The 26,782-nt window shown below is 32.5% G+C and overlaps 1 protein-coding gene across 1 annotated transcript; it reads left to right on the forward strand.

Moving 5' to 3' along the window:
• The first annotated feature begins 12,145 nt into the window (after window positions 1–12,145).
• Window positions 12,146–16,776, forward strand: LOC115719301 (F-box protein At2g26850). Its single transcript, XM_030648282.2, has 5 exons — window positions 12,146–14,016; window positions 14,211–14,290; window positions 14,482–14,660; window positions 15,191–15,265; window positions 16,287–16,776. The coding sequence occupies exons 1-5, from the start codon at window positions 13,327–13,329 to the stop codon at window positions 16,472–16,474; spliced, it is 1,212 nt and encodes a 403-aa protein (XP_030504142.1). The 5' UTR covers window positions 12,146–13,326; the 3' UTR covers window positions 16,475–16,776.
• Window positions 16,777–26,782: the final 10,006 nt, after the last annotated feature.

Consider the following 26,782-nt stretch of genomic DNA (forward strand, 5'->3'; position numbering starts at 1 on the left):
TTGCTGATGTAATATTTTAACTTCAGTTATGAATAAAGAGAATCATTTCTTTTATTTAAGTAATTACAAAGCTTCACTCTTTAAAATTACTTAAGGGGCATTTATGTATGATTAACCGGAATTCATCTTGAAATACATGATATAATTCAAACCCATAACTTTAATTTTTTTTAAAGTTTTTGGTCAAACCTTTCTGACGAGAAGGGGATCAAACCATCATAACTTTTATATTTAAACTTGTCTGGCGAGAAAGGAAAATCAAAAGTTATAAACTTGCATACAAAGCTGAATATTAACAGTTCACGCAAGATAGGAAAGTATTAAACGAGACATAGAGATGTCTTGATAAAAGTACTTAAACCTAGTATGTGGATAGATAATATAACTATTCATAAAAGAAATCAAAAATGTACAAAGTGATAAAATCATTACGAGCACATTCAAGTTTGCTTAAGACAGATAATAACTGCCATTGCGAGGCAGAATTGACAACTGCTCATAAATCAATCTGGTAGATTACTAACTACTTAAATAGGAAAATTACGAGCAATGGAAAGACCAAAAGTACTCTGTATTTGATCAAAATATGTTGTTTACATTGTGAATAAAAATGCAAGCAAACAAAAATATATTAAGTTCGAATGAAAAAGCACAAGGCATTTAAGATAAGTTGGTTTACAAACTTGTCCGTACAAAAATGCCACTAGGGGCAAACCATTAGGCCATTTTCTTAAACAAAGAGTACAAGATTATTTATAGAGGACAGGAGAGCTCGAGAAAGACCGTCTACACGTAGCTCGAGAAAGGCTATCTACACGTAAAAGGACTCAACCTCTGCATAGTCCTCATTCTCTGCAGCAGAAGACCTCCATTTCTTGCATCAGAAGATCTCATTTCATGCAGCAGAGATCTCATTCCTTGCGGCCGAGACCTCATTCCCAGTCGGGAAATTTTTAAACACCAGTGATTGGTTGGTTCGGAGACTTCCTTGTGCAAGCCTTGGTCTTGAGCCATTTGGATTCTTTAGTAGAATCCATGACCTCGCCAACTGGGATTACTTTCTTCCTGGATCCCTTGTCAGTCTGAGGAGGACCTCTGTGTTGGAATTATTTTACCAAGATCTAGATTTACTAATAAGTATGTTTCATTAACATCCTAATATGAATTTCTAAAACAATGAAATAAACACATATAAAGTTTAAGAAACCTTACATTGATTGCAGCAGAATATAATGACTCCTTCCGTTCAGATCTCTAGCCCTTGATTCCTTTTTGTAGCAGAGCATTATCAAGATCTGAACCTGGATCTCTTTCTCTCCTTCTTGTTGATTGGATTCTTCACAGTCTTACACACTATGATTGAGATACCACTTGATGTGTGTGGGCACTCACTCTATCACTCAAGGTATGAAAATATGAAGAGAATAAGAAGAGAATATGGTTCGGCTATGCTATAGGAAAGGAGGCTTAAAATTTTACTGAAGGTGACTTTTTTCTTCATCTACTTTAAGTGTGAGCCATCACTATCTATTTATAGGCAACCACCTAGGTTTAGGTTAGGATTTATTATCCATTAAAATAATGAAGAAATTAAATGGAAAATACATTACCTAGTGGCCGGCCATAGGATGTATTGGATCCCACTTGGAATTTTTCATTTTATCACAATCTTTCCTTATTTTCTCAAAAATGCAATTTTTCCAATTCTAACCATTTAAATGTCAATTCTAATTATTTAATAACTAAAATTAATTATTAAATAATATTGTCATTTAATATATTTATTAATTAGACTTAATAAAGTCTCTTAATTAACAAATAAAACCTAGGATCTCTTTTCTTCACATTTAAGCCATTGCTTAGTGAAAATTCATAAACTAGACATAGTCTAGTTTTAGAATTGTAATTAATTAACTAAAATCAATTAACTGCGTCTTACAAGCAGTATGGTCTCAACTAGTATGGGGACCATGGGCCTATATAACCGAGCTTCCAATAAGCTGATCTAGAATTTGCCAAGTAAATTCACTAACTTATTAGTTCCTCATTGCATCCACTCATAGAACTTGTAATTGCACTCTCAGTTACATAGAACGCTCTATATGTTCCACGATATAGATACGCTATTAATTATCCATTGTGATAATCCCAATAATCAATGATCCTCTATAGATGATCTACATTGCATAGGGATAAATTACCGTTACACCCTTTCAATGTATTTTATCCTTAAAACACTTGGCCACCTATAAACGATATTATAGTGAACTAATATAGTCACTAAAATGAGCACTCTATCATTTATCTCTATTTAGAAGGCTCAAAGGAAATCATCGTTTCACTTCTAAATACCTATAGAAGTTATAGATTCTATATCTATGATTAGCGCTCCCACTCAATTGTACTATCATGTTTCCAAAATGTACGTATCACCCTGACCAAAAAGTAGGCTTAACTAACAAATCAAAGAACATGAATAACACTCTTGAAATTGAACCTAACCATGTCAGGATTAAGATCATTTGATCTAGGATCAACTAGGTGATATTGAATTGAATAGATATTACGGTAAATTTATCATATATAATCCAAGTTCAATATTGGTCCCTTCCAATGTATACTCCATACATCCGATACTGGTAAACTTTGCCAATGCCCTGGAAAGCGCATAACACTTATCCAAGGTGTAAGTATACCTATTGCTGATCATCATGCCAGTTTAAATCCAGTAAACTGACAAATCAGGGAATTAAACTTTTGAACATATAATCACGATTATATTCCACTGTTCTGACAACACTATAACCATGAACAAATACATAAGTTCTGGACTTAATAGAATTTATACATTAAATATAATCATGAAATAAATCATGTGAACCATGCAACATAAAATGTGATTTCTGATCTTTATTAATTAGTAAATCTGATTATATTAAAATGGGTTTTATTTAGGTCACAAAACCCAACACTCTGAATTCGCTCTCAAAATCTACGTCCATCCCTGTAGAGACAAAAGATAAAAGATCAATGAAACAACAGTGGTAAAAAGGAAAAATGACGAATTCAGATCAGACCACCATTCACAGAGGATGATGCTTACCCTCAAAAACCTCTTGTGGGGATCGCCTGTAACGATCGACAATACCTATTGGATTTGGATTAATCGGTTGATCTTCAGCCTTAGAATCCTTCGTTTCCAATTTAAATTGAGGATTAAAGCCTTTGAGAACGTATGGAGAGGAAAAGCAATTAGTATATTCCGGTGGTACGGGTTTTGAGGGATAATTTTCTGAGTTTGGATGGGACATCTTGGCAAGAGAATGACAATCTAATTTCTGGATGAAACTCACCAAAAACCAAAAGGGATTATGACGAATATACCCTCTGTAAGCATTTAAAAAGAACTTTTAAGGGGCAATTATTATACCCGAAATTCAGCTACCATTTTAATGGAGGACACGTGTCAAGTTAAGGAGAATATGGATCGATGCATGTAACAGTAATTACATTTAATGGAATAACTCATTAAATGTGGAAGTAACAGAGTATATTTGCAACTTGCTGACTATAAGGTCCATGCGAGATAAAAGATATGCAAACTGTTGCTTCATGTATTAATGAGAAACTATACGACATTGGATGCACAAGGTGAGACATCAACTTCGTTATGCCTGGAAAAACGTAAGCGATGCATAATGACTGTAAAGACACTTAGCGTATAATATACAAACTAAGTACAACAGTCGGGCGAACCTAAGCAACTAATAGCAAGGCGCCTATCTCGCTATAAGAAGGCGCATTCATGTTACTTTCACCAATCAATTTTAGATATCTTTCAGTGAGACTTATAGTCTTGACGAGTGAGAAGCTGACATTCAAATTATGATGACTGCTGAAGTAATCTTTGTTATTAAGAACTGCAATTGTCAAAATGAGATGTTATGCCTTCAAGCGAAGAAGCAACGAGGCGTACATCTTCAACCTCGGAAAGATAGGGGAAAATCTCTAGCTCGCTATCAAGTTCATTAGTATTGAGTTCATGTCAAGACATCCCAGAACGTTATGATTTAAAACGTGTTTAAATACACGATCATTTTGACCCAGTAAAAGCGAATAAATCACAGCTGTGTGTTATTCAAATAATAACCGCATTTATACTACGTGATATGTAATCAAACCCCATGATTTCAGGGAAGAATTGTTATAAAAGATTACAGTCAACTCTGTAAGTAACTGTTTCCTATGTGATTATAAATAGACGCAAGTTAGACTGAAAAATGGACGAAAAAATCAAAAGAATAAAGGCCCTTAGAAACCATCAGAAATCTAATAAGATTGACTCGTGGACTATGCAGAATTTTAACTGCAAAACCACGTAAAAAACCTTTGTGTTCATTTTCTTCTCTTTACTGTTTTTATTTTTCTGTGCAAGTTTTGTTGGGTTTTATGCCCTAAATAAAACTCCATTTCAATATAATCTATTTTATTAAACATCAATAAAGAAACATAAGTATTTTTCATTCATTTGTGTATGTTTTGGTTCACTTTATCAATTGCTTGTCTATTTGATTTATAAATTCATCTTAAATCCTTTTCACATACTTGATCCTGTTTATTGTGTTGTCATCACATTGGAAAGTAAACATGACTATGTGAATAAAGTTTCCTAGATTTATCAGACACAGGGTTTTACTGATATGATAATCTACAACAAGAGTTTACTTGCATTTGGAGAAATGCTATGTTCTTTCCAGAACATTGGTTAAAGTAAAGCTCAGGTTGGACGCATGGAGTATGCATCGGAAGGGACCGATATTGAACTTTGACTTAGATTTAATGAAACTTACCGTAAAATCTATTCAAGTCAATATCGCCAAGTTGATCCTAGATCAAATGTTCTTAATCCTGTTATGATTAGGCTCAATCTTGAAAGGCTATTCTTGTTCTTTGATTTGTTAGTTAAACCTACTTTTAGGTCAGGGTGATACGTACATTTTGGGAACACGGTAGTGCAATTGAGTGGGAGCGCTAACATAAACATGGAATCTATAGCTTCTATCTGGCGAATAGTAAGCAAAGGATGATCTCCTTCGAGCATGACCAAACGAACATAAATGGTGGAGTACTCATTTCACATAAGCTGAAATATCATTTATACGGGGTCAAGTGTTTTAAGGATAAAATACATAGTAGGGTGTTACGGTAATCTAATCCCTTTACAGTGTAGATCATTCATATAGAGGATCATTGATCAAATTAGGATTATAACAACGGATAACTAATGATGCGTCTATATGGTGGAACATATAGAGCATTCTATATCCTGAGAGTGCAATTCTAAGTTCTATGCGTGAATTCAACGAAGAATTAATAAGTTAGTGAATTTTAGTGCTAAATTCTTGATCTACTAATTGGAAGCTCGGTTATATAGACCCATGGTCCCCGCACTAGTTGAGATAATATTGTTTGTAAGACTCATGTAATTGGTTTTGATTAATCAATTATAATTCTCAAATTAGACTATGTCTATTTGTGAAATTTTCACTAAGTAAGGACAAAATTGTAAAGAAAGAGTTGTTAGGGGCATATTTGTTAATTGTGATACTTTGTATGGTTCAATTAATAAATATGATAAATGACAATATTATTTAATAATTATTTATAGTTATTAAATAGTTAGAATTGGCATTTAAATGGTTGAATTAGAAAATTGGCGTTTTTGAGAAAATCAGATACAAAAGTGTTAAAACTGCAAAATTGCAAAAAAGCAAGGCCCAAACCCAATAAGCCATGGCCGGCCACTTTTGTAGGCAATTTAAACTGATATTTTTATTATTTTAATGCCAAATAATTCAAACCTAACCCTAGTGGAATGCTATAAATAGGTAGTGAAGGCTTCAGGAAAAATACACTTCTGATTCAGAAAACCTGAGCCTCTCTCTCTACCTTGGCCGCCACCCTCTCTCTCTCTCTTCTTCCTTGATTATTTCGAAACACCTTAGTGATTAGAGTAGTGCCCACACACAGCAAGCAATACCTCAATCATAGTGAGGAAGATCGTGAAGAAAGATCATCAGCAAAGGAGTTTCAGCATCAAAGATTCAGAGAAAGAGATCCAGGTTCAGATCTTGATAATACTCTGCTACATAAAGGATACAAGGGTTAGAGATCTGAACGGAAGGAGTCACTTAATTCAGCTGCACCCAATGTAAGGTTTCCTAAACTTTATATGTTTTTATTTCATCGTTTTAGAAAGTTCATATTTAGGGTGTTAATCAACATAATTGTGAGTAGATCTAAGATCCTGGTAAAATAATTTCCAACAAGTTTATCATTCAGGCTCAAATTTGGTTAACGAAAATCTGCATTAACATGAATAAAATTCATGAATTAGTATTGTCCAGACAAATAAATGATATAAAACTAAAAATGGAACAAAATGGGCCCAAAAAAGGGCCATCCACGCGCCCCCACGCACCTATTCTTTTAAGGGTCGTACGACATGTCGTTTGGTGAAAACGACATGAATAGAGTAAAGAAAATGACCCGTCGTTCGCGTTGAAGGGGACTGAACCAATAAAACAAACGACGCGGAAAAAAGACATGTTGTTTTAGTCGTCCCTGTCACCCAAAAAAATTTCCCCATGGGTTCGCGGGTCTGCAACTCGGATCGGCGCGACCCGATTTGTGACTCGGTCGAATAGGCCATCTCCGACCATCGAATTTGACGTCGTTTAAGGGGTTTTGTTTCCATTTTTAATCATATATCACTTTCCAAAACCCATTTAATTCAAAAAAAACACAAAATATAATCAAATTATTATGAACCCAAAATGGGTTTTTCTCTAATAATGCACTCTATAAAAACTTGGTATTTCACAATAAAATCATACAGCAACCGCCTCAAAAAACTAGAAAAAAAACTATTCTAAAATATTTAATCTCATATGACCCATTAACAACATATTATTCCGAAGATAAAAAAAAATCAAATTTGAAAACAAAATGGGTTAAGTTCAAATATTATAGAGCTCTAAAATCAAATATACTAGCTCTAATACCAGTTGTTAAATGATCACAAATTATGAGCATTAAATCACACATATAATACACTAATCATCATTACTCATAACCATTAATCCAAGATGAATACTTTATTGTTGGAAATTACTTTACCAGGATCTTAGATCTACTCACAAGTATGTTGATTAACACCCTAAATATGAACTTTCTAAAACGATGAAATAAACACATATAAAGTTTAGTAAACCTTACATTGGGTGCAGCGGAACATAAATGACTCCTTCCGTTTAGATATCTAGCCCTTGATTCCTTTCTGTAGCAGAGCATTATCAATATCTGAACATGGATCTCTTTCTCTGAATCTTTGATGTTGAAACCTCCTTCTTGCTGAAAGTCTTTCTTCACGATCTTCCTCACTATGATTGAGGTATTGCTTGCTGTGTGTGGGCACTACTCATACACTAAGAATTTCGAAATCTCAATGAGGAAGAGAGAGAGAGTGGGTTCGGCCAAAGATAGGGAGAGAGAAGGCTCAGTTTTTTCTGAATAAAAAAAAAATAGAAAATTTAAGTGTAATTTTCCTGAAGCCTTCACTATCTATTTATAGCATTCCACTAGGGTTAGGTTTGAATTATTTGGCATTAAAATAATAAAAATATCAGTTTAAAAATTCAAACCAAGTGGTCGGCCATGTACAGTAATGGGTCTTACTTGGATATTGCAGTTTTCTCAATTCTGCATCTGATTTTCTCAAAAACGCCAATTTTCAAATTCAACCATTTAAATGCCAATTCTAACTATTTAATAACTATAAATAAATAATTATTAAATAATATTGTCATTTATCATATTTATTAATTGAACCATACAAAGTATCATAATTAACAAATATGCCCCTATAAACTCTTTCTTTACAATTTCGCCCTTACTTAGTGAAAATTCACAAATAGACGTAGTCTAATGGAGAATTATAATTGATTAATCAAAACCAATTATATGAGTCTTACAAGCAATATTATCTCAACTAGTGCGGGGAACATGGGTCTATATAACCGAGCCTCCAATAAGTAGATCAAGAATTTAGCACTAAAATTCACTAACTTATTAATTCTTCGTTGAATCCACGCATAGAACTTAGAATTGCACTCTCAGTTATATAGAATGCTCTATATGTTCCACCACATAGACACATCATTAGTTATCCATTGTTATAATCCTAATTTGATCATTGATCCTCTATATGAATGATCTACACTGTAAAGGGATTAAATTACCGTTACACCCTACAATGTATTTATTCCTTAAAACACTTGACCCCGTATAAATGATATTTTAGCTTATGTGAAATGAGTACTCCACCATTTATGTTCGTTTGGTCAAGCTCGAAGGAGATCATCCTTTGCTTACTATTCGCCAGATAGAAGCTATAGATTCCATGTTTATGTTAGCGCTCCCACTCAATTGCACTACCGTGTTCCCAAAATGTACGTATCACCCTGACCTAAAAGTAGGCTTAACTAACAAATCAAAGAACACGAATAGCCTTTCAAGATTGAGCCTAATCATAGCAGGATTAAGAACATTTGATCTAGGATCAACTAGGCGATATTGACTATAATAGATATTACGGTAAGTTTAATAAATCTAAGTCAAAGTTCAATATCGGTCCCTTCCGATGCATACTCCATGCATCCAACCTGAGCTTTACTTTAACCAATGCTCTGGAAAGAACATAGCACTTCTCCAAATGCAAGAAAACTCTGTTGTAGATTATCATATCAGTAAAACCATGTGTCTGATAAATCTAGGAAACTTTATTCACATAGTCATGTTTACTTTCCAATGTGTTGACAGCACAATAAACAGGATCAAGTATGTGAAAATGGTTTCAGATGAATTCATACATTATGTACATATAATCATGAAATAAATCATGTGAACCATGCAACATTAAATGTTATTTCTGATCTATATTAATAAGTAAATCTGATTATATTGAAATGAGTTTTATTTAGGGCATAAAACCCAACATTTATTTAGAGCATCCAATATAAGAAACACACAAATACCTCCTATTGATGATCCATCCATGTGAGCCATTTTGATTCGAAGAATCTCCAACAAGAATCAACACAAAATCAAGATTAGAGTGATATTAGAGAGGAGAACAATGTTGAGCTATCATCTCTTTTCTTTTTATTACCATTAACCATAAAATTTTCCACTTAAGACATATATATTTATATACATAACATATATGTCATACCCTTATAACCCTAAAGGGTTATACACTAATTGTACTTAAGTGATTTTATAATGGTATATTATAATTTAATGGGTCAATTATAGTCTTAAATGTACTCTTATGTGCCTCTAACATAATAAATAATTATTAACCATTCCATTATAGTTGTTGACATATATTAGACACATAATTAATAATTATGTTTATAGTATTAAAGTTATGATTATTTTAGTCTACAATAGTAATTCTAACATAAATTGCTAGTAACCACAAGGTTTATTTTGGAATATGAATAAATAAAATAAAATTAAATTGGGATGATATTTTTGTAATTAATGTTTTTATATGTACTAGGTGAGTATACCACGTGCATTTGCACGTGTATAGTTTTTCTTGTTCTAAATCATTTATATTTTTGCTTAATTTTTATTTTATAAATAATTTTAATAATATAAATTTTACATCTTAATTGTAATACAAATTATAAATACATATTTTATTTTTATATTGGAGATACGAGAGTAAGAACAAATCTTTATTAACTATATATAATGTCCACAATTATAAAAAAATGATAGTTAAAAAATTCTTCTGAATGTTAAAGCAGTAAAGGGTGTATTGGTGCACCCATTTTTAAGAATTACACCGTAGATATTTTCTACGATATATACTACTACTAAATTCTTAACATGTAATCATTTAAAATAAATAATATAAAATAAAAAACTTAGAGAAAATTTGTAGTACACCCCTAAATGAGTGTTTTGGTAAATCTATTTTTTGTTTCGGTATTTTGGAGAGTTTTTTAATTTGTCTAATTTTTTTCATAATTATTTATGTTGTAGTCATTTAAGATCGATCACCTGTAAATTTTAAAAAAATTCTAAATAAGTTTACAATGTCGAAAAATGAAGTTCAAATAATTGCTTAATACATGTATCTTTATATATTAAAAGTGCCTATCTAACGGTATTTCTCGGTTTAACAGAATATACTTAAAAATAAAAGAATATTCTGTTAAATTTAACGATTAGCTTTGATCTCCCGTTAACAAATAAACCCAATAATTAAACCCAAAAAATTAAACAATCTTTTAAATATTAATAATCTCTTTTTAAATTAAAAAAATCATCTTAGCCACATATCTCTCTAACTAACTTATCTTGGGAGAATATTAATAATTTTTTTTTTTTAAAAAAAAAAAAAATATATATATATATATAGATATTTACCTTATATGTTTGTGATTATTTTTAGTTTTATTTTTAATTTTACCACCAAGAGGAGAAGGTTGAAAAATATTAGAATATGAAAATATTATTGGTGCTTATTAGTAATTTGCAAAGAATGTGAAAGTCTATAAATATATAGTTGTGTAGCTATTATTAGATATGAAATGAGATAATAGAACTTTTTTCAATTAGAAGATTAATGTACATTTTACTATTAATAATATATATTATTATAACACAATTATGTTTTACTTATTAAATATACTGACACATATTTTATTTTTTTAAAACAAATCGTTCAAATAATTATACTATTTTAATTATTAATTAAAATAAAAAATTAAAATATTAAATAAAACTAACAGTACGTGGCTTGGCACGTAACGATCACCTAGTGTATAAAAAAAAATACTTTCATGTGAGGTGCAACAAAATATATATTTTTTTTTAGAATCGTAAACTATTCGAGATTTTGTGGAAATTTAGAAGTGTTCTTAAATACATTATTAAGTTTTATAAAAGTTGTGTCTAAATTACATCCAAAAAATGGTGTGTCTAAATTTGTATAATAACAATTATAACATTTTTAATTACAATTTTATCATAAATTATTAATGCTAAAATTTTGATACATATTTCTTTTTATCACAATATTATCTTTAATAATTTTAAATATTTAATTTGTTAATGCTTTTTTTTTCTTTTCATGCTAATTTTCATTTAAAATTTTATTAAAAATATTGCGCCAATAATATTTTAGGGTTTTTTTTTTATGTTTATTTTTTTTGTATTTTTACGAGATTCCACACAGAAATTCTTATAGCAACTAACGGAGCAACTTAAATCACAACTAAAATCCGTATAGCAACTCACATAGAAACTACGAAAAAAACTACCGAAGCAACCTAACCGTAATTTTTTTTTTTAAAAAAAGGTTCAAAAATAATATATAGAGTAATTCCCCTAATATTTATTTATTTATTATCTAAGTCTAGTAATACAAATTTTATTATCCACCATATTTTTTTAGGTTGCATATCACTAATATTTTTTGCTAATTTTTATTGATCTAACATGTAATATTTGGCTTTTATTATCATTTTTTAGAAGAAAAAAAAAAGACAAAAGGAATAATCCTATTGATAATTGTAAGTGCACAATATTTTTTTCAATATCAACATTGAAAGGATATTTATGTAATTAGAAATAAGGGTTGAAGAAAAAGATTAGTATTGTAGGTTTGAAAAAAGTTTGTCTTATAATTATAAGGGTAAAGACAAAAAAGAAAATAGATTTGTAATAAAATTAAACTTATAAAGGTAAAATAGTCTATAAATATTACACAAATAAGCCACTTTTATAATAGTAAGATATAATTATTTTACATGTATATTTATGTAAATATCATATAACAGGAGAAGACAGCAACAACCTAAAAAAATAAAAACCCTATTACAAATTTACAATAAGAGGTGTTAACAAATAACTAACAAACCAACCAATATCCAAACATTTCATTATATTCTTTTATCTCATTCCTATGTTTAAACACCACCACACCTCTGGTTGGACGGATTTTCCTCTACTTGTTTATGATAACAGAGTTTCTATTTTATAGACTTTTGATTGAAATCTCTAGAAAATGCCCATTTTAAATAATGACCTCTTGTTGTAGCAGGTATAAATAAAATTTTGACTTCTCTCTCCTACTACCTGTTTGTTAATTTGCTAGAGAGAAAAGACAGAAAGAAAGAAAGGAAAACGAAAGAGAGATAGAGAAAGATTGAGAGCTCTGTGGGTGGAGGAGGATAGATTAAACGAGCTTTGTGATGAAGAATATGTTGGACTGAAGTGAGGAGAGGACCCCACATATCACGTTCACCATCTTCTTCATCAAATCTTTATTCTATCTATCCCCTCTTTTCTTTTTTCGTTTCTTTCTGTAAAACTTAAAAGAATATTATATCACCAACCAACCCACCACCTTAAGATCCTCCTCCTTCTTGATTTTTTTTCCTTTTAATTTTATGGTCATTTCCTTGGTTTTACTCATATTAACTGTTGGGTTCAGCTTATTTTGATTTAACACCAACCCATCAGGTATTTGTTTTTCTTTTAATACCTTATTATTTCCAAAATTTTGTTTGTTTCAAAAGATTGAAATTTCAAGAGATTTTGAAGATATGGGTCTTTGAATCTAGACTTATCTTCATATCCTTTTATTGGGAACTCCAGGTGTCAGAGAAACCCATATCAGATCTGAGTGCCCCACCTCTCTTTCTCTCTCTTCATTAGCTTCCTTGATTCATCCAATTAAACCCCATTTACTTATTTTTTTTTCTCCTGTCTTTGAATGACAGCTGTTTAAGGTGTCTGTACGATTGGGTTCTTGTTAAACAAGAGCATATCATAAAGATCAAATAAACACGTATTAACTATTAAGTTCCTTTAATTTGTAGCTTGGTTAAGGTGGCTGACTGCCCACCAAATTTGTCTAAAATTTACCCTTTTTTCTATCTTCTGATATAAAATTGGAAGAGGAGGCCCACCATTGGGTTTGGTGGGCTTCGTTAAACTAATTCAATAAATTAAACCCAAATTTAATCAAAGTGGGGAGTTGGGTTCTGTTTAAGATCCCACATTTTCCATATTTTCTTTCATTTTTTCACTGATTATTTGTGGTGGAAAGAGGAACGAAACACAAGTTCAAGCTTCCAATACATATATTTTTACCATTTTGGTTTTGTTAAACTTTTTATTTTTTTTATCATTTATGCCAAACTTGAGTTTGACCCGTAAGAGAAAAAATATTCACCTTTTCTCATGCTACTCTACTTGTTTATAACTTGTGTTCCCTTCTTCCTCTTTTTAAAGTCTCTCTCTTTAAAACCACTCCCACCATGGGCAAGTGAGATGAGATTGTTGTCAACCTGGTTCTGGAAATATTTGTCCTTCTTTAACAAATCCCAGCTCACAAACAAGAAGAAGAAGCAAATTCATATCTTTTCAAGTTTGTTTCTTTCTCAAAATATGTCTCTGAAGAGGAAGACTAATCTGAGTTCGAAGGTGGAGAATGTCGAGGAGATGGGACAGATGTCGTTTCTTGACTTGCCAGAGTTGGTGTTGGACTGCATTCTTGAGAGACTTCCACCTGAGGCTTTATGTAGCATGGCAGGTGTTTGTACTTCTATGAGAGAGAGGTGTATGAGCGATCGTCTTTGGGAGAAACACATGAAGCTGAAATGGGGTAGTCTCATTGGCCAAGCTGCTTACAGAGAGTGGCAATGGCATATTGCTTCAAAAAATGATATGGGCAATCTCAAACAAGGGAAACAAAGAGGCCTGATGAGAATTCTTTCTCTTGGTTGGCCTTTTTCATGGATTGTTAGATCAAAGGTTGACGATATTACTAGTAAGCAGAGGAGTACTTTGCCTGTTGATTCCATCATGGCTTGGTATCTTGCTCTTGAAACCGGCAATTTCTTTTTCCCAGCTCAGGTCTACAATCGTGAGGTATATATATACATATATTCATTAGAGTAATTTATTTCCATCTTTGAAAACTGAGGAAAAAAAAAGGGTTCTTCTGCATCTGATGTCATTTTCTTCCAAGCTTCAGAGTTTGTGCTTTGGTTTTTCATTGGTATTCAGAGGTTTCCACACTGTTTATTGATATCTATTGTTCTTCATGTCTGTATTTTATGCAGAATGGTCATGTTGGGTTTATGTTGTCATGCTATGATGCTCAGGTTAGCTACGACCCTCGTACTGACACCTTCCAAGCCAGGTAAATTGAAGCTTATTTTTTTATATAAAAACTGATTTGAACTTTTTCCAATGGAAATCTTGTTACTTGTATTGTTTAGCTTTTTGGGTTCAAGAGTTTCTTCCTATTAGTTTTTTTCCCTCTTTGCTTTCCACAATTAGTATGTGCTTAAGTTGGTGCTGTTCTTTTAACTTTAGGCTCCTTTATTTTAGGTACCCACCACACGGAAGGAGGGCAGTGGCAGTTGAGACTGGTGTACCATGGGAAAGGCTTAGAGCACCACCTGTTGAAACTCCTCCTCATGATCTTCACCTCTCTGACTGTTTGCATGAGTTATGCCCTGGAGATCATATTGAGATTCAGTGGAGAAGAAACAAAGAGTTTCCTTACGGTTAGTCTCTGGTTTTACCAAACTCTTGGCTTTTTCATCTTATTGTTTTTTTAGCAAAATTATTGTTCAGTTTCTTTTGAGGATCTGGGCTTTATTTTCCAAGTATGTTTTCCATTTTTGGTTTTCTTGATTTCTTTCTATCATAGTTTTTGGGGGTTGGGGATGTTGTAAAGCAGAAAACAGTGATGTAGGAAAGTTTGGCTACAGTTTCCAGATAGATGATTCTGCACTACACGTAACATATATTTGGATTTTTTAAAGTGAAAAGAAGGGAACTTAGTTTGCACCAAGAAAACTCATACTATGATTTGATTATTCCATTGTTGACTCTTTTAAAGTATGGTATGGTGTTGATTTATACAATAATCATTGTTCTAATGGTTCAAAATATTCTTCAATTTGAAATTTCATTAACACACTCATCCTATGCATATCACTTGTATTATTCTACCAAGGTATATGTATCTGTATAATCAATTTTCAGTGATTGATTTAACATCATGACATGCTTTGCTATGTATATGTTATAGGTTGGTGGTATGGAGTTGTTGGTCACTTGGAATCATGTGATGGGAATGAAAATTACTGCCGCTGCCATGATAGTGGTGAGATGTTCATTATTATCTCTTAGCTTTGAAAGAAAACAAAAATTGAAAATTCTTTTTCTTTTCTTTGCAAGTAGGATTTATCCTTTGAATTATTGAATAGTATAGCTGAAAGAATTATAGCTAGATTCCAAGCCTTATTCTCTTCATGTTTTTCCTTATTCACTTTCTCTCAGTCTCATGTGCATTTGACACCAACCAACCCACTATTGAAAGACAGAGAGAGAGAGAGAGATATCTGCTAAAGCTTATATTGTTTCTGAAAATAAAAAAAAAAATCCTTTCATTTCTTTTTGGAAGACACCATTAACGTGTTTCAAGTTGTGGATGACGTGAATGTAAAGTTTACTTTCAAAGGGCAGACCCAGTTTTGGTTTGGCCTGGTCCTTTTCTTGATGCCCATTTCTTCAATTGGTGGACCACTTTTCTTTGAGCTATTTCATTGGACCCCTAGACATATCATTGTCAGTATGTCGTAATTTCCACAAACATTGTGATAACTTCTGTCTCAGCAGAATATTTATGGCCAACCACACTGATAGAACTTAGTGTTCCCTCTCAAGTTTTTTTTTTTTTTTGTTTGATAAAATGGAATCTTCGTGCTATGTGGGGCTCAACTACTTGTCCTAAGCTAAATTCGTTGTTTATTACTTGTCTCTCTATCTTTTTTAATTACCCAATACAGTGTTTTATTCTTTTCAACTGGTTGGTTTACCAAAACCATCAACAGCTGTTGATCGAACTCTACTCAGTGGATGAAATCATCTTTTGCCCAAAAAACAAATAATAAAGTAATATGACCTTTTGCATAGATTGTTGCACATGTAAATCTCAGCCATCATCCCCAAATTTTCATTGTCCCAATTTTATATTATTTGTACATTTCTTTCATTATTAAATTCAATTAGGAAATCTTGACATTTTTCTGTTCAACTGTGGTGATACATTGTCTCATTTTTCTCTAAGTGGTTTCATGTTAACAAACTTAAAAGTTTTGCTGACATTGAACATCTATTTTCAGACACTGTGGTGCTCGATTTCAACCAGTACACACCAGGTTCGCGATGGAGACATACAACAGTCAGTAGAAAAGACCATAGAGAGGAAGGAAATGAAGCTGATGGTTTCTATGGCGGAATACGGAAGCTTAACAAAGAGGAAGAAATTTCGACATGGAAGAAAATTTGGCCTGCTGAAACGTTGGATTAGGCTTTTGGCTTTAGGATTTTAGGAGAGAAAAGGATATACTACTACCACTTCCCACGCTTGATCAATGTACAAGATCCATTTTTATTCAGATCAAAATGACTTCTCATTCAATCTTGCTTGATAGAAGATAAGATTTGAATCGAGATATGTGAGGCAATTGAATGAATTAAAATGCCATACATTCTTATTTACTCATATTCCATGAAGTTAAGATCCATTATGTATATTGCTCCAAATTGGTGCAACATTGATGATTTGATGTACTATAACACTTCATAATAGAAAGTTGTACTTTTACACTATCTTCTCTTGTTCATATAATGTGCATCAACTTTTAAATTCATCTGTCTTCTATGGATTTGCTGAAAAAATTAATGAGAATTTAAAGCAAAGCAAGTGCCTTTACACTAAACATGTTATTATATGTGAAGGGAGAAAAACATTTATATTGTATACAGCATAACAAGAACTAGTTCTACGATTAGTCTTTAAAAAATATAATAATTATATGATTTATTTATTTATTTTATGATCTCTTTAGATTTGTTTATTTATTTATTTTGATTACTAGAAATTTTTCATTTGAACAAGGAACAGAGCCTTATTTACGCTAAAGTTTGTTACTATGCATGCAGGAATGAAATGCAAACATCTTTAACAACCAAATGGTCTCAAAATGTGTAGTGTATTGCCTCAATAGCCTTTTTGTAACTAGCTCTTTTTTTTTTCCTCTTTCACACATGCTTATAAGAGTGAAAATAATATAGATTAGTGGACATTCATTTTTTGTTAGCATTGTTATTAAGTATTAGTAGTGCCTAATACCATTTAAAGGTGACACCTTGCGATTAGTCTTATAAATATTATTACATTAAATCATATGAGATTCCATACTTAATTTCACAAATATAAATATGATAACTTGGTGACTTTATAACATTTAGCCACTGCAAAATAAGAGCCTAAGTGTCTACTTGTTAATTTTCTATCAAGATCAAATAGTGTTGGAAAATATAAGATATCAAATGAAAGAAATATAAAAGAGGAATAATATGACCAAGAAAATATAATTGTATGCAGCAAATACAAGGATTAGAAAATGGTTAATACCATTTTAGATCATGTGTTTTGTAAAATTTATTAATCAGACTCTTTGTTTTGTAAAATGATATATTGAACTCTGTATTTTTTAAAATGGTACCAAATAGTACACTGAACTCAAATTTTAATTTTTTTTTTAATATAACAAACTTGAAGACAATTTTTAGCACGAACAAATATTTTTTGTCATAACAACTTTAGACCGAATTATTATTAATTTTATTTTGACAAAAAAAAAAAAAATCAATTCATAATACTATGTTGTACAATTTCAGAAAATATAAGGTCTAATTTGTGATTTAATAAAATAGATAGTCTAATCAGTAACTTTTGCAAAACACGAAATTCAAAAATAGTATTTATCCATTAAAAAAATAGTGTTACAACTCTAGAACACAAAATACAAGTAGAAAATATTAAAAAAAACTAGAATTACAACTCAAAGCATAAAATATATATAGGGACATGATTTTGTCCCGTGATGTACTTTTACAGAATGTATTCTGTGGTATTTTATGGGTCTCAGGTTACATTAGATGGGTCTCAGGGTACGTTACCATTTTTTAACTCTAATTACCCCTAAATCAACCTCAGCCCTCAGATCAAATAACTCCTCTATCTAACGGTTGTCGTACATCACGGAATACATTCTGTGAAAGTACATCACGAGACAAAATCGTGTCCCAATATATATAATAACAAAAACAATATAAATATATATAATATAGTATGTATATAATATAAGATAATATAATAGATATATATGTGTATTTATATAAGAGTGTTTATATTAATATACATGTAATATATAGTATCAATCATCATTATATATAAAGGAAACTTTTTAAGAGGTGAAGTGGCTTCTTCTCTTTCTATTCTTCTACTTTCTCTAAATTGTTGTTTTATCTCCTTTTTAATTTTTTTTATTTAATGACCCATATGTAATGTATATAATAATTGTAAAACATATAATTAACATCTATATAATGTATGTAATTTATATATAATATAAAGGAAAGCACAAAATAAGTTTAGGTGGCATCTTAGATTTTTTTTATTCTATTTTTAAATTTTTGTGAATTTTTTCTATTTTGTTTAGAAAACAACTACAAAAATATATGAACTAAATGTCCCACATTATTTATAAATTATGTAAGTATCATCCATGTAGGTTATAAATATTATTCTTTTTATACCATATTAATTCATGCCAAAGTACTTTTATTTATGGGTAATTGATTAATTTCTTACCTTATAAATTTTTATTATTTTATTTTTAATATCTTATAGTTTTTAATCTTTCATCTAATATACATTTTATTATTTATATTTTTAAAAATAATTATTTAATAAATATTTGTTTTATAAGTTTTTTATATTTGATGTAATATATAATAATATATAATTTATTATGAGTTGATTTTATTTTAAGATTTTATATATATATATATAATTCTATATTTTTATTAACCCACAAAAATATTCAAACTAAATTATTTTAAATGAAACTAAATATTATTTTTTATAAATCAAATGAGATGTCTTATGAACATTTTTTTACTATTTATCTATTAGACGTGAGATTTTATTCGTAACTAAAAATTAATTTCTTTCATATAAAATTTTAAAAAATTATTAAAACTGCGCGAAGCGCGGATTTATACCCTAGTTATTAATATTTAAAGTTAATACTATTATCTATTCTAAAAAAAAAAAAGTTAATACTATTATCTAAAAACCTATCATCTTCTCTATAATTTATTAATTAATAACATATTATATTAATTAAAATCACAAATTAATTACTAGAATATCATTTTCTCTTGCCTTTACCCATTATCTCTATCTAATCAATATATCAATATCAATATCAATATCAATATATAAAAGAGAGTTTTAAAGCATTGAGGTAGCATTTTACAATCCATTCACTCTATCTATTTTTTATTTTGTTAAAAATTTATATTTTTATCTATTTTATATTTATTTATAAGAAAATGTTCTTGGAGAGGCGGCCATGATTAATAATGTTCTTGGAGAGGCGGCCAGCCTCAGCAGCAAGCTGAACAACAACGCAAGTGTAAGAAAGAATCCCCAAAAAGAAAAATGAAGGGAAACGCAAAACTACAAAGCACTTACCACGGTGAGGGAGTGGCTGAGGTCCTGGACCTGGAAGATGGAGTTCAGGGAGGCGCAAGTTGCGAACCGCTTAGGTGCGCACCGGGTAAGCTGAGAAGCGAACTCGCCAGTCATCTCCGCGGCGAAGGGAGCCAAGGTGGGCCCAAGGAAGCGACGGAACCAGTCCGACAGGGGGTCCAAGTTAAGGTCCCACGGATCCTGGTACTCCGGGTTGTTGATGGTTTCCTGCACCTCAACCCGCAAAACCCTCCTAAGGGCTTCCACCTCGGCATACCCCCGGGAGTATTCGTCCATGGCATAGTTATGCTTGGCTATCCGGAGCTCTTGCCTCACCTCATCTCCAGGAACTGGAGTCAGCACAATGTTGGGAGGAGCAGGATGCTCTTCCATGGGGGAGACCCCACCGTCAAGACCATGGGCAGGAGTGTCAGCTCTCCGAGGCCGCTTGGGCTCGTCCTGGGCAATCATTTTGCCTTTGCGCTTGCGAATCAAAGCAATTTCTGGCTCTTCTTCCCCTTCTTCAGCTTCCTCAGGAAGAGCCCGGGACCCTCTTGCACCTTCCGCAACTTCCTCAGAAAAGCCCCATTGCTTTTCTTGACCTTCTCATGACAGCACCTCCTCGTCATCCACTAAATCGATAGTGTCGGGGGGAGCGCTGGAAGAAATCTTGAGGGCAGGGGCTATTGGGGAAGAAGTAAAGGCCGGAGGAGCCTCAGGAGTGTGAACCCCAGCGAGCTGGTCCAAGATGGCGTCCATGGAGATACCTGCTCAACAGAAATAAGCAAGTGTTAGAGCATCCGTGAGAAACCACTTACACAAGATATGGCAAATAAGCTACTCCTACCCGGACTTCCTAATTCGGCCCTAGCAAAGTCCTGCACTTTAATGCTGGCAGCACCATCTCCGAGATAGCTGTCCAAAGGCCAGAACCAGCTGGATGTAATGTAAGCTGAAGGACCTAAGGGGACAGGTTCCGGAGGACCAGAATCCATCCGGGACCGACCTAGGAAATCTCCTAAGTTTGAAAAATAAAATTCCTTCAAACGATCCCCCCACCGGGTCGAGGGCATCCTAAACCTATATAGACGCTCGTCGAACCCTACGGGCCTACGACTGGCATATTCGCCAACGGAAGGAACATAATGAATTATCAAAGGAGACTTACCGCTGGCGCCGGAAGTGCTGGCACCAGGAGCCCCTGTGTTTGGCTCTGGGACCGAAGGCTGCGGCCGGGGGCCCTTCTTTCCGATGAATCCTCAATGCGAAGGGGCCCCCCGGCACGACGATCTCCAATCTCTTCTTGAAGAATCTTGTCAAAAAATTTAGCCTCGGACTTCCGGGAAATCGCCTGGCTTCTTCTCTCCACCGGGCTCCCCACACGAAGCCCCCTCCCGGAGGCCGCCTGGGCCTTAGAGTATGCCTTCTCTTGGGCCTTCCGATAGAGATAATCCTGGTATTTCTTCTCTGCCGTGGCAATGATCTCGTCCCAGAAGGTCTTCTCCGCGACCAGCGCCCTCACATTGGGACAGATGACCCGGGAGAGGTTAGAGTCCTCCGCGGATTGATGCGGAAGGATAAGTTTGGCCTTCCTGCAGTTCTCCGTAGTGACCAAACCCCCGACATCAAGATCGGCTCGGTCATAGGAAGCAAAGGCCTGGGCCCTCCGGAGGAAGGTCTGGGTAGGGGCGGTCCGCTGATATGGAGGGATCCTTATCCACTCAGTGAGGAGCTCCGGGTGGTCCATTGCCCTAAACCCGGAGGAAAAGAAAAAGCGATGGCGATACTCCTTGACGTGAGTCTGCCTATTATACGGGACCACCCCTTCGTTAGCAGGGTGGATCCGGAACCCATAAAAACCGTCCTTAAGTTTGTCCCCCTTCTTGGGGACGGACACAAGTTCATAAAAGTACAAAATTTCCGCCGGGCAGGGAGATCCCCATCCTCGGGCGGCATAAAAAATAAACAAGCCTGAAAGCAGGCGGTAAGCTTGGGGGATGAGTTGATATGGCGCAAGGCTGACAAAAACAATAAAATTAACAAAGTAGTCCTGAAGAGGAAGCATGGCACCGGCCATCAGGTGCGTTTGGCTCCAGGCTCCGAAGCCGCCATAATTGTGGTTGGACGTCTCCGCATCGCGAGGTGGCCGATGGTAGGTTCCTGAGGTGGAAGGCTTGATCCCAGCAACTTCCACAATGTTCTCCAGCTGGTGGGGACAGGTCAAGGTGGAATGAAGCTCGGCCGCTTCCCATCCGGTTGCCCGGGACTTATACCCCTCCTGGGCAACGGGTCCCAAGGAGACCTCCTGTAGAGTAGCCATGCGCTTCCCGCTTTTCTTTGAGGACTTCGAGCCAGAAGCAGACATTTTTCTATTCTGTGAAAAAAAAAAAAAAGAAATTCCAGCAGTTAGGCCCCATACCAAGCCCTAAGTCAAGAAAAAAGGAATGGGGGTTCCCTAACCGCTGGAAAGAGGCCCCCTCCAGACACGTGTCACATGGGAAACCCTAGAAAGATTCCCTGAACAAGTGTCGGGTGCAGTCACACGGGAAACCCTAGAAAGATTCCCTGATAATGGCGATCCTACAACTAAAGCAGTAAATTCAAAACAGAATACATGAAGAACTTAAACACTTGCATGCCCAGAAATCTCGAATGCAAACCCAGAAAAGAACAAACAGAACGAGTAATAGCATGCCATTCAATAATGCCAAAGGATGCAAAAAACTTACAATGAAGTGTTGAACTGGGGGTCCTGATGCGAGTCGAGTGAAGACGAGAAGGACTGGTAGCAGCGAGCAAGGAAGAACTGGGAAAATCGCAAAGTGTTCAAAGGCTTCGTGCTGGGTCTGAGAATTTTCTCTCTAGGAAATTCGAGCAAAGTTGGCAAGAAATGGGAAGTAACCGAAATGAAGGAAAGATGGTGGCTTTTATAGGCAAAAATGCATGAGGAACAGGCGTCACCACCTACCAATCGAACGGTAGGGGAAACGCACGATTCAAATACCCAAAGATCAACGGGCCAGATTAATTTACAATAAAGGCGGTGGAAACGTTTGAGTATCCGTCTGACACCATTAATGCGCCGTATCAATCAATGGGCATGAAACGAATTGACCTCTGCAAAAAGTGAATCGCTGCATTAAATGTCATCATTAAATACACCCTCACGCGCTCTAAGCTCGTGCCAGGATACCGAGGAGTCAACCGGAGGCACCTGAGCAAGTCTTGTTTCATTTTTCAAATAAACAAAGCTTGGGGGGTAAATGTTGCCCCTGATTTCGCCCAATATACGTGGACCAACCGGACAGGGACACGTGGATCAAACAATTTATAATATTTGCTGTCTTTTTATGCCACAAGGTAACATCCTAGACATAGGTCCCGGAGAAGGCACCCGGAGTTTAAGGTGCTCCCGGAGGCTCACACAACACTAAGGCATCTCCGCGAGGTGTCAGGCCTCTCCTGAGCAATCAAGTCGCATTAAATGCCGCATGGGAGGAAGCGTGTTGGGACTGCAACACGCAATAAAGTCTGACGGCACAACCTCCAACCAGCAGCGCCACAGTAATGATCATTTAAGTCTAGCGACGGCTACACTATGAAAAGTCACGTCAATCAAAAGGCAAAAAGGACATTCCACATAAAAACCCTACAGCACCTAGGGATTTGACCATGCATTACTCATGGTATATTCATTGGGAATACCCAACTTTATGGATACTTACAGATACACTTGTAAGAACAATTCTAGGGATTACCCCACCAAAAACACTATAAATACCCCCTCAAAGCTCATTAAATGGGATCGAGAATCTTGGGCTGCATATGAGCAAGAAGAGTAAATACTCACCAAGAACATTCTCTGTATTTATAAGGGTGACATTCTCCCAAGTATAAATTCTGTATTAAATACATCCATAAATAACAAAGACTCGTGGACTAAGGCTCATTAACGCCCCAACCACGTAAAAATCCTTCTCTCACTTTCTTACAGCTCGATAGTTTTATAATACTTTACTAGTTGCCGAAAACCTCGGTCAACAGTTATGCATGTCATACTAATTCTAATATATATTTTTATTTTTCCTTTCATTGCCTATGCACTTTATTATTATTTATATATATATTTTTTATAATTTAATTTTGTTGTGTAGACAAATTTTTTTATTTTTCAATAAAATATAAAAAATATATTAATAATAAAATTACATATATAATTATTTTTGAGTTTATATTCAAAAACTATCTCTATAAAAAAAAATTTCTTATACAATCATATCTCTAAATTATTTATTTTTTAATTTCTATTTTTGTTTGATTATTCTCTATTTCATGATACTTTAAATATCCATAATATTATATGTATATATGTATATTTTAACTAATTAAGTTGACTCATTTATTTTAATATGTGATATAATTATATTTATAAATACAATTAAGAGGTGAGAAGACATTTTATCTTTTTAGGATTGTTTTTTTTTTTTTTTGTGATTTTTTTAAAATTGAGTTATTTTACTTATGCCTTTATTTTAATTATTAGTTATCAGTATTAATAATTATTCACTTAAAAATGAGTGGACATAATAAGAAGATATAATAATTTATATAAGATATTTAATTAATATTATTTTTTTTAATTGTTTTATTGTTTAATAATAGTACTCCATCATAAGTTTAATATTTTCTCCATTTTATTTATTCATTATATTATTTTTTTTTAACTTATTCTATTATTATTTGTGCTACATGTTTCTAATTCATTTTATTGTCATTTATGCCTACGTTTCTTTTGTTAATATTAATAGTAATTTTTTTTCCATTTGATAATAAGATTATGAATTATTATTCATTTTTTTTAAAATTTTTTCTCCATTCTCTTATTTATTTAATATTTTTTGTTATTTTTATCATCAATATTTTTAGTTCTCATAGGAAATTCAAAAGACATGTTGTTATTTAGTGTGTACCATACAATTATGTCTCTTGATTTATTTAAATATTATGGATTAAGTATTTAAATTTATTTAGATATGTTATAGAATTTCGAAAGTTATTATAAAGAATATAGTTTACCATGGAGTGTCTCTTTTGTATACATAGCAACTCTATTCATTCTATTTTTTAATTAATGCTATTAGGAGAAAGAATATGAAATGTCTACTGCACAATAGAAAGTTGTTATAGAAGTACTTAATTAAGAATAAAAATAGACTAACTCATTTAATTAATATAGAATAATAAAAGGCTTTTATATTATTATTAATATTTTAATTTTATTATATATTATATTGTTTGATAATACAAGATCATTAATTATAGTAATAGTAAATTTATAAAATTAAATTAAATTGCATCATATACATTGTAATTAAACTGTGAGTGGTGGTGTCCTTTCATTTTATGGAATGTCATTTAATTTTTTTTTTCTTTTCATGAAATATTTAATCTTTCTATTTTAACATTAATCCATAAAATTAAGCATTTTAAAAAAAGTAACAATAATTAAAAAAAAATAATATAATAATCATTTACAATTGATATATCTAATAATATCATGTGAAAGACTATATTTTGCCTCCACTCTAGGGTCAAATGTTTGTTTTTATTAATTATTTATATATTTGTTTTTAAAAAATAAATAATAAATATGTTAAGTAATGTTTAAAATTGAAAATGTATAATATTTTTAAGGCAAAATATATAAATTTAAATTATCATAAAATTATATTATTTTTAATATTTGGAGAAAATTATGTCATTATCAGAATATAAACTTTTGATTTAGTTCAAAAAGTTGACAAGAAATGGTTCACTTCGTTGCCTGATAATTAGTTTCATACAATTATTTATCTTATTAATTTATATAAAAAAAATATTAAATTTGTGAATGATGTATAAAATTGTTAATGTAATAATTTTGTAAGGTAAAATATAATTTTTAATAATTATAAAATGACATTTTTAATTTTTTAAAAGTAATTTATTATTAAATTTAGCTTATTACAAAAATCATATTTGTGATATATTTTTCAAGTGTAAAACAAGAAAAAGTGAAGATTTATTTAATTATTATGCATAACTTAATGTAAGAGGTATTTTTTTTGTATTATAAATTATTTTTCGTTAATAGTAATTTTTATATATAATTAAAAAAATAGAAAATATTATATTTTAAATTACATTCATAATAAAAAATTTATTTATTTTAATATAAAATTAAAAAGATATTTAAAACTGCGCGAAACCCTGGCCTATTCCCTAGTTATATAATAAGAGGAAATAATAATAGAATATATAGTATAGAATAAGAACGTAAAAAATAGAATACACAGATCACCAATAGCTTGAATAAACTTTTTACACATTTGTCCAAAATATTTATTTCTCCTACAATCAAGCACTGCACTGAGGGTTTAGATAAAAATGTTTTTGGGAATGAACAAGTCTTATAATATTTTCTAGCTAGTGCTTTTAGATAGAAAATAAGTGTATTTTAAGAGTGAACCACAAGCCTCTATTTATAGTGTTTGGAGAACCAAACTTAAAAATCCAATCCCACATTTATTTTGGTTGTTACTAGGTGTGTAAGAGGGATTAAATAGAATAAAAAACGTTAACATGAAAGTAAGAAACATTCCTATTAAAGAGATGAACGTTTTGCAATGTTTCTAAAAAAGAAATAGTTCCAGGCGACATGTCGCTTGGAGTGATACCTTCAAACCCTTCATCAAGAAACATCACAAAACCTTAAAAATCTCATAATGTAACCCTTAGGCGACATAACATGTCGACTGGTACAATTTCAGCCAACTCTTTTTTATTTTTTGTAACTCTTCTTGAGGCAACTTTTCCACAAACGTTTCAATCTTTATTTTAATGATATAAATGAGATATGAACATTTTCCAACAGCTATAAACTTATAGCTATCAATCCCATAACCTATTGTGTAATAACTCACATATTAATAATATATAATCAAGTATGATCCATGAGTTACAAATCCCATTTTTAAATTTGTAACTACTCATATCTTATAATTCTATGTGTAGTTACATTCAGGGACGGAC

Source organism: Cannabis sativa, chromosome 2 (assembly GCF_029168945.1).
Source record: "Cannabis sativa cultivar Pink pepper isolate KNU-18-1 chromosome 2, ASM2916894v1, whole genome shotgun sequence".
Classification (NCBI taxonomy): Eukaryota; Viridiplantae; Streptophyta; class Magnoliopsida; order Rosales; family Cannabaceae; genus Cannabis; species Cannabis sativa.

Excerpts from the sequence above, each read along its gene's own strand:
- LOC115719301 (XM_030648282.2), top strand. The coding sequence starts at position 13,327 with ATGCTACTCTACTTGTTTATAACTTGTGTTCCCTTCTTCCTCTTTTTA. Across the intron at positions 14,017-14,210 it reads CTCAGGTCTACAATCGTGAG|AATGGTCATGTTGGGTTTAT; the intron begins GTATATATATAC and ends TATTTTATGCAG. Across the intron at positions 15,266-16,286 it reads CTGCCGCTGCCATGATAGTG|ACACTGTGGTGCTCGATTTC; the intron begins GTGAGATGTTCA and ends ATCTATTTTCAG.